The 8,731-nt window shown below is 36.2% G+C and overlaps 2 protein-coding genes across 3 annotated transcripts; one reads left to right on the top strand and one right to left on the bottom strand.

The window, feature by feature from the left end:
* The first annotated feature begins 2,307 nt into the window (after nucleotides 1-2,307).
* LOC141721133 (COBRA-like protein 4) lies at nucleotides 2,308-4,320 on the top strand. The gene is made up of 6 exons (XM_074523894.1): nucleotides 2,308-2,447; nucleotides 2,544-2,623; nucleotides 2,723-3,179; nucleotides 3,309-3,462; nucleotides 3,565-3,842; nucleotides 3,927-4,320. Exons 1-6 carry the CDS (start codon nucleotides 2,396-2,398, stop codon nucleotides 4,208-4,210), a joined length of 1,305 nt encoding a protein of 434 aa, XP_074379995.1. The 5' UTR covers nucleotides 2,308-2,395; the 3' UTR covers nucleotides 4,211-4,320.
* A 154-nt stretch (nucleotides 4,321-4,474) lies between these two features.
* LOC141721132 (protein COBRA-like) lies at nucleotides 4,475-8,431 on the bottom strand. Of its 2 annotated transcripts, none has more exons than XM_074523892.1 (6): nucleotides 8,179-8,431; nucleotides 7,425-7,504; nucleotides 6,432-6,888; nucleotides 5,628-5,787; nucleotides 5,247-5,524; nucleotides 4,475-5,138 (listed from the first exon to the last, which is right to left on the bottom strand). In XM_074523892.1, the coding sequence occupies exons 1-6, from the start codon at nucleotides 8,249-8,251 to the stop codon at nucleotides 4,846-4,848; spliced, it is 1,341 nt and encodes a 446-aa protein (XP_074379993.1). In that variant the 5' UTR covers nucleotides 8,252-8,431; the 3' UTR covers nucleotides 4,475-4,845. The 2 variants fall into 2 exon arrangements, with proteins under 2 accessions (XP_074379993.1, XP_074379994.1); XM_074523893.1 differs by lacking the exon at nucleotides 8,179-8,431 and adding an exon at nucleotides 7,950-8,028.
* Nucleotides 8,432-8,731: the final 300 nt, after the last annotated feature.

Genomic DNA, 8,731 nt, shown 5'->3' on the forward strand with positions numbered 1-8,731 from the left:
GTTTACTATTTGCACACATTTCGAGAGTTCTATAAAATACAGCGAGACATAGTGCGTATGAGCCTGAAAATTTCAAATGTGTGGGTGGAATATTATTTTAATTTTAACTAATACGCGCATCTATTGGATGCATGTGTTTAACACTACTAGTTCGAATCTACTAATACTAGTAGTCTTTTAGAATATTAAATTGAAAACTATTAAAAGAATTAAAATTAGTTTTCGAAATAATTAAAAAATGTTACGTGTCAGTTTTTTATTTGTTAAATAAAAATAAATCCCTTCTCATTCACGTCAACCACGCCAATTAAATTATTTTATACTAATATATCAGCCATGTCAAGTTATTTTATGACAATTTTTTTGTAATTTTTTTATAACTCCAGCATTATTCTGAATGCTTGCATTAGCTTTTGGTGTAGAAATGGAGAAAGTAGTAGAATATCTTTTTAGACTAATCGGGGTAAATTCGATATATCAAGAGTTAGGCAAATTTGTATATTTTGAAAATACTTCTTTCATGCCCGCAAGGCTGGCTCAGCTGGTCAGCGGTTCAAATCTCACGGGAGGAGATTTTATGATTATATTTCCTTAATCAGACCATGTTAATTAAGTGCGTTTTATCTTGATTCATGTGATTTGCAGGATATTGCATGAACCCTTAGGTTTCCTAAAGTGCGCATCCGAAGGGTTCCTGTTATAAAAAAAATTACCTTCGTGCAGTGACCATTGGTGCTTAAAAGTGATTTCGGAAATCGGAACTATTCGGTTGAGGTACCGATTTACGATTTATCGGACAATTTTTAAAAGATCGGATAAATAATTGGTGATTTATCAGAAATCGGTCAAATCGGACAAATATTTTTGACCGATTTTTGAGCGATTTATCGGTGATTTTTAAAAAATCTGCCGATTTGTATAACAGAGCAATAGATTAACTAAGGGCACATTCAACCACCACCATCTGTAGTCGCTTCAAGGACAATTGATAAAGGCGACACGTATGTGTAGTTTGATCAGTGGTGTTGTCGTTTTGGTCCCCCAGTTATTTATGAAACACAATGTGAAATCTTATTTTCACATCATTCACAAGTATGGAGCAGAGACGAGTACATTGTGAGTGGATGCATTTGACTGAAATATCCAGGGTGTTTTAGATCACAAATGCTAATTTGACATGATCTTGATTGTATTAATGATAAACATGTTTGATGTAATAGTTGAGCTCGTGTCCTTTTACAAGAGGTCACAAGTTCGCCTCAAGATGTATGCGTGTATAATTAACTATTAAAAAAAGATAAACATGCTTTAATCATAATCGCAAGTCATAACATCACTGCTATTTTGGTGTCTGACTGGCTGACTTATTCTCTACATTTTAATTATCCAAGACTTTTAAACTTTCCTAATTATATTGTACAAGTAACTTTTAGGTGATTTATGAGGCAAAAATAGAAAGATTAAAGCCTGCTACATTGTAAAAGATTAGTTGATCTGGAGTATAATTTATGCAAATAGTAATCACTAAACTAGAACTGTCAATTCATTTGTGTCGTGTAGTTCGTGTTTCGTATACCTGAATGCGAAATACGAAACCGACATATTTGGGATTCGTGTACTTTTATGTTCATGTACTAAAAAGACAAACACATATCGACGTGTTTCGAGATTCTGAGTCAAACAGAATTAGATGTGGGGTGTTTCTGTGTTTCATTTCTAAGTCTTCCATATACATCTAGTCATACTTAATTTCAGTAATCATGGGATGAAGAAAGCTGGTTTTATGTAAGTTGAAGAACTAGAAGTAAAGCAGAAAGCCCTAAATCTTATAGCAGAATACAGTCTGTTCACATGTTGTTTACTTTCATAGAACTCTACTTCCGATCAATCGACACTTGTTTCAGATACTCGAAGGTCCCCAGGACCAGTCTCTCTACTTCCATGAGTGATATCGAAGTCTGTCTGCAAACACAAGATCTTCCTTGCGAGTGACACATACCGGATATATGTAGTTTGATTTGGTTTTCGTAATCTGGAGGAACAAATAAGTGTCGTAATCTAGCAGGACAGAGATTTCTAATAACAGCTGTGATGTTATGATCACTATCTAAGTAATCCTGCTTAACCAATTCTCTTCTAACCAATACTTTGCTTCAAGATACAGGAACAAGAAATGAATACAATGTGGTTTTATATATGTGTCTAACTACTAGTAGGTAAGCCATCTAGATGTTCCAGCAACTTCCTCAGTTGATTTCTTTCTATCTTATATACACATATCTCTTGTCATTACAGACATTGTGAAGCTTGCAGATCGATGCACTTGAGATAAATACACAATCGCCAACCAATATTTGCAGTTCCACTATCGCGTGAAGCTACTAGTAAAAGAAAGATGAGAACCATCTTCTCGACTCTCTCCCTTGTCGTTCTCTTTGCCTGTGCAGGTAAAAGACTATCTATTTTATATATCTGACTAGATTCGATGCAAAAGAATGTGAAGAACTCTATACACATTTATAACGATTTTTTCATATATGCAGCTGCCTATGATCCCTTGGATCCAACTGGTAACATAACAATCAAATGGGATGTAATGTCTTGGACTCCAGATGGCTATGTTGTGAGTACCGTTATTTTTTCTTAGCATATTGTTCATAACATCCAATATGTATATATAACTGGCAGCTGACAAGAAAGTGTGTGATGGAATAACTCTCAGGCAATGGTGTCTATGAACAACTTCCAGATGTATAGGCACATTATGAGCCCGGGTTGGACCCTAGGGTGGACATGGGCCAAGAAGGAAGTAATATGGTCAATGGTAGGGTCTCAGACTACAGAACAAGGAGACTGTTCTAAGTTTAAAGGAAACATTCCACATTGCTGCAAGAAAACACCCACTGTTGTAGACCTGCTACCTGGTGTCCCTTACAACCAACAAATCAATAACTGCTGCAAAGGCGGGGTCTTGGCCGCATGGGGTCAAGATCCAGCATCTGCTGTCTCAGCCTTCCAGGTGAGTGTTGGTCAGGGGGGTACTTCAAACAAGACGGTAAAACTACCTAAGAATTTCACATTACTCGGTCCAGGACCAGGTTACACTTGTGGCCCTGCTAAGATTGTCCCTCCCACCGCTTTTCTCACTTCTGATCGACGTAGGAAAACTCAGGCGCTCAGTAAGTTTATTTCCAGTTTGATATGTATCAGCTTAGCATGTAAACTCTTTACATATATTCTACCTAATGTGCAGTTTATTGGTTGCTAAATTTGAACAGTTTCACTAACCTCTGACAAATTATATGCAGTGACTTGGAACGTGACATGCACATATTCACAATTCCTAGCAAGAAAACACCCGGCCTGCTGTGTTTCCTTCTCATCTTTCTACAATGAGACGATAACTCCTTGCCCTATGTGTGCGTGTGGTTGTGAAAACAAAAATAGAAACAAATGTGTCAAGTAGGTTTGCACTGGCTTTCCAGTTTTTAAACCAACATTTCAAAGTTATATACACATACAAATGAACCTTATAAATCTATCTGATGATGCAATATGTTGCAGGAGTGATTCCAAATTACTAAGTGTGGTTGGGGTAAACACTCCAAGAAAAGACAACTCTCCACTACTACAGTGTACGCATCACATGTGCCCGGTCCGTGTACACTGGCATGTCAAGGCCAACTACAAGGACTATTGGCGGGTGAAGCTCGCATTAACAAACTTCAATTATCGGATGAACTACACATTGTGGACTCTCGTTGTTCAACATCCCAATCTCAACAACGTAACTCAAGTCTTCAGCTTTGATTATAAACCTATAGTGCCCTACGAGTCTGTCAGTAAGTACTAAAACTCTGAGAATAGTTAACGTATCCTAGAAGTAAAAATACACTAATAAGTATGAGTGTTTACGTGATGCACAGATGACACAGGTATGTTCTACGGGACGAAGTTCTACAATGATCTACTAATGGAAGCAGGACCCTTTGGAAACGTACAGTCGGAGGTTCTACTTCAAAAAGACCAGAACACGTTCACCTTTAAACAGGGATGGGCGTTCCCAAGGAAAGTCTATTTCAACGGTGAAGAATGCATGCTGCCACCGCCAGATACGTACCCATTCTTACCAAATTCTGCAAATGGAAATCTAATTCGTTACTCAACACATATCGTTTCTGCAGTTCTCTTAGTGCTTCTTATGCATTGACCTTTACTTGTGTTCAATATACTGAAAGTTTTGAAGCTGAGGGTGTGGGGGAACTAGATAATCATGTATAAAACAATACCAGTATAAAAACACATAACATTTTGGAGGTATAGCAAGCTAGATTGTGTTCTTTTTGTCAACATATATTTATCTTCATAAATATACTTGAACCTAACTAGTATCTAGTTCTTGGAAATGCTCTTTTACAAGGATTGAATAATATACAGTAGAAGAATTTACGGTGGTGCTATTGAAGCATACTACTATAGAATATTATAAATAATTAAATATAACAAAACTGTAAATCAGCACTAAATTTGTCCGTCTTGAGAGGTTTTTTAGCTTATTACAACTTTTGTAACAATATAAACATGAAATCCTACCAAAGATACTAATTTAACACTATAATAAAGACATGATACAACAGTTACAAGTAACAAAACAAGGAATCATGCACCCACAAAAGAAAACAGATGCAGATGTTCGTTCCAAGGGTGCGCACCTGAATCCAAGTCAAATTCTAGACCTCCATCACCAAGTAACACAAATCATGCAGCATAGTTGATAGGTCTCTGGAATTTTATGAGCTTAATTGATGCAATAAATAATCCATATATAGATTACATCTCAGATTCTCAAACATATGCGAAGTAGAAAGCCAGTGATGAAAATAGTGTCATCATCAGAGTTAGTAACGAGATCTGTTGCCTTGAACTGGTATTTGGCAAATATGGATAAGAATCAGGTGGTGGCATGACACAATTGTCACCATTAAAGTAGATTCTTCGAGGAAAAGCCCAGCCCTTTTCGAAAGTGAAAGTTGCTGACTCTTTCCTGAAGAGTAGTTCTGACTGAACGTTCCCTAGCGGGCCAGCTTGCGAGAGAAAGTCGTTGTAGAACTTAACACCCCATAACATAGCTGTATCATCTGCTCAAGTAAATAGATGAATAAGAACTTTTAGATCAAATAGTAGTTGTGGAAACTTTGGAATATGAACGTGATACATTTCAAACGAGTGGATAACAGATTGCTTACTTATGGCTGCATAAGGTGTTAGCGGTTTGTAATTGAAGCTGAATATCTGAGTAAGGTTGTCGAAGTTAGGATGTTGAACTACCATGTTCCACTGTGTATAGTTCATCCTGTAATTAAAGTTCGTCACGGTAACCTTCACCCTCCAGTAGTCCTTGTAGTTGAGTTTTACATGCCAATGGACTCTGATTGGACACATATGACTGGTGCATTGAACTAGAGGTGCATAGTTGTTCTTGCTAGGGCTTGAAACAACGGAGGCCAGATACGGAGACTTTTTGCTGTATAACATTCACAGATTTTACAAGTTTTAATACTAAAACTGTTCTAATTGGTAATTACAGAAGAACTAACAGGAAAATGATGAAGAAAGCAAAGACATACTCTACACAGCTCCCAGGATGAGTAATGTTGTTTTGGCAGCCACAGGTACATGTAGGGCAAGGGACAATGGTCTCATTGTAGAAAGATGACAGAGAAACACAGCAAGTGGGAGTTTTCTGAGCCAGGAACTGTGAGTATGTGCATGTTACATTCCATGTCACTGCATAGTTTAAGCATACAAATACTATGTTAACCCAAATATCCTCCAAACTAGATATTATTGCAAATGCCAATTTCAACAACATAATTTTTATTGGTGACGGTTAACTATAAGAAAACACGAAGCCTCACAATACATTAAGGAATTATGTCCGGTTACTAAATCAGTTAAGCACACCACAGTTTCAAGGCCCAAAACATTAATTTTGTGCTGTTATTACTTATTAGCATGCTCGTAGTACTATATTAGTCTTCATAGGTTTAGATATGACCCACAGATAAGTGTAAGGCTGTGTTTGTTTGAAAGAATTATGATTGATGGATTTAAACTGGTCAATTTGTCATACTTGTTTAAGCTTATGATTTTATTTGACAAGTTCTTCTGCACTTGGAAGTTCTTCTGCACAAATAGGCTCATCACTTTCTAATTTACTTGTGGTGGGGTATTAATCTCACTCTCTTCCTGTCCTAGTTGTTATTTATCCTATAAAAATAATCTCAAGAATGATTATAATTTACTTTATGGGATATCAAAAGGGCTAAAAATTAGATGAGATTAGAACAAATGGGTCAACAATCTGAAGATTATTAATTATATACAACGGTCATAGCCTGAGAACTATAACAATGCAGAGCAGTACTTACTCATAACTTGAGTCACTCTCCTTCCATCTGCTGTAACATATTTAGTTGGCTTGACAATCTTGGCTGGTCCACATGTATAGCCAGGGCCTGGTGCTTTCAATGTGAAGTTCTTAGGCACCCTAACTGTTTTGTTGGTTGTTCCAGCTCCACCAACACTAACCTGGAATGAGCTCGCAGCATTGGTTGGGTCTTGCACCCATGAGTTAAGTACTCCACCCTTGCAGCAATTTGCAATCTGCTGGTTGTAAGGAGTTCCAGGAAGCAAATCGACAACCGTTGGATCCTTCTTACAACAATGTGGAACATTCCCTTTATATTTAGAGCAATCTCCCTGTTCTGTTGTTTGAGCACCCACCATGCTCCATATTACCTCTTTTTTCGCCCATGTCCATCCCAAAGTCCATCCCGGTGCTTGTATATGACGGTATTGCTGGAAGTTGAACATTGTAACAACAGCCTAACCAAGGCACATAAGCTTACGATTAGTTACAAAAGTAAGAGGATATGTGGTATCAGGATTTCTTAACTTGCTGCCTTAGATAAGTTGTTACTGGAGTGTGTTAGCCTACTTAAATCAAAAACATATAATGTCCTATAATTAATACATTTTAAGACATGGTCATACAAAAATTTAAGAAACCATAAAGTTCTCTATTTCCATTAGCTTATACTTCAAATGAATTTACATATTCCAAAATATGCACTGTGTATTTCAAGTCACAAAACCAAGGTACTCTTCACATAGTGTCCCTAAAAGTTCATCTCCTACATTACAAGGTGTGATCATGTCGATTACCAGCCCTTTCCAAGATACAAAACAAAATTCAACAGAGAATGCAATCCGCAGTTGCTCTAATATAAATTGAAAGATCTGGTTGAGCTTAATGAACTACAAAGCACAAGCCTTGAAGATCGTGACATCTCAGGGGTTGTAAGGAATACAGAAAAACACTTTGCCAATCATCATTACTCAGAAAAGATTGTAATACTTACCACATATCCATCAGGGGTCCAGCTTATTACATCCCACTTGATCGTAAGATTCCCATTTGGATCAAGCGGATCATACGCTTCTGCAAGAAGAAGTACAATAAAATCAACATGTTTTCCAAAATTTAACAAGTTCACCAATTCACAAAGATCAACCAAAACTAAAATCCCATAAACAGATCCAATTCATTAGCAATCAAGAACAGATAGTCTGACAAATCATAAACATTACTTGTCCACTTGAGAGATCTTTATCTTCACAATTCACCACCAAACAATAACAACAACCTCAAATTAAACACACCAATCAATCATCAAACTCAAAACAATACTACAATCTACAAATCATCAAAAAGCAACAAACTTTTTAATCACTACATCGAAATTTCAATTTTCTCAACAACCCACTTAAAAAAGATCCAAAATTTATCAAATGCACACACTAATCAATCAATTAACCATAAAGATCCAATCTTTACAGACCCATCATCAAGAAAAACATAAAAAAAACTAAAGAAATGTATGAACCTGTTGAAGTAAAAGTGAACACACAGAGAAAAAGCACAAGCAGAATAACATCAAAAAATTTCATCACAACATCAAAATTTCAAATTTACTCAACAACCCACTTAAAAAAGATTCAAAATCTATCAAATGCACAAACTAATCAACCAATTAACCCATAAAGATCCAATCTTTACACACCCATCATCAAGAAAACATAATAAAACATACAAAACTAAATAAGTATATAAACCTGTTGAAGTAAAAGTGAAAGCTGAGATAAAAAGAACAAGCAAAATGGCATGAGATCTCAAGAAAAACCCCATTAGGTTCTTGATCTGATTGGTTCAAGATCTGCAAATAAAGTGTTGGAGAGATAAAAATGTGTGTGTGTATATGTGTAAGTATATATATGGAAAATGGTGGTAAAAGGATGATGACGGTGGGAGAGTGGTGAGTAGTGGCTTGCTTTTGAGCAAGACTAGCTTTGTGTTCCTTATTTAACTGGATCTTTTTTAAAGATTTTTCAACACTATCACAGCTGTTAAATTCTGTCTGTAGATGTTACTCTTCTTCTGCCACCATTAAAGCAATAATTTGTTTTCTTTTTACAAATACTCGTAAATGAGTATTTATTCTCATAATTTTCGGGGTGAGCGATATCGAATAAAAACATAAACTCTTAACTAGTTTAGTGTTTTTTGTTTTTTTGCATGTTTGATGCTTGGGGTCTAATTATTTAAAGATGGAAAAATAATTCATTTTTGAAAGCCTTTTACCCTTTTTTTGGACATGACATAGTTTTT

The sequence above is a fragment of the Apium graveolens genome, chromosome 4 (genome assembly GCF_009905375.1).
Source record: "Apium graveolens cultivar Ventura chromosome 4, ASM990537v1, whole genome shotgun sequence".
NCBI classification, from domain to species: domain Eukaryota; kingdom Viridiplantae; phylum Streptophyta; class Magnoliopsida; order Apiales; family Apiaceae; genus Apium; species Apium graveolens.

What these genes read in the sequence shown, in the direction of transcription:
- LOC141721133 (XM_074523894.1), top strand. Translation starts at nt 2,396, where the DNA reads ATGAGAACCATCTTCTCGACTCTCTCCCTTGTCGTTCTCTTTGCCTGT. An exon ending in TAGGAAAACTCAGGCGCTCA is followed by an intron (nt 3,180 to 3,308) that starts GTAAGTTTATTT and finishes AATTATATGCAG; the next exon opens with TGACTTGGAACGTGACATGC. An exon ending in AATAGAAACAAATGTGTCAA is followed by an intron (nt 3,463 to 3,564) that starts GTAGGTTTGCAC and finishes AATATGTTGCAG; the next exon opens with GAGTGATTCCAAATTACTAA.
- LOC141721132 (XM_074523892.1), bottom strand. Translation starts at nt 8,251, where the DNA reads ATGGGGTTTTTCTTGAGATCTCATGCCATTTTGCTTGTTCTTTTTATC. An exon ending in TTTCACTTTTACTTCAACAG is followed by an intron (nt 7,505 to 8,178) that starts GTTTATATACTT and finishes TTCTTCTTGCAG; the next exon opens with AAGCGTATGATCCGCTTGAT. An exon ending in CATCCTGGGAGCTGTGTAGA is followed by an intron (nt 5,525 to 5,627) that starts GTATGTCTTTGC and finishes AATGTTATACAG; the next exon opens with CAAAAAGTCTCCGTATCTGG.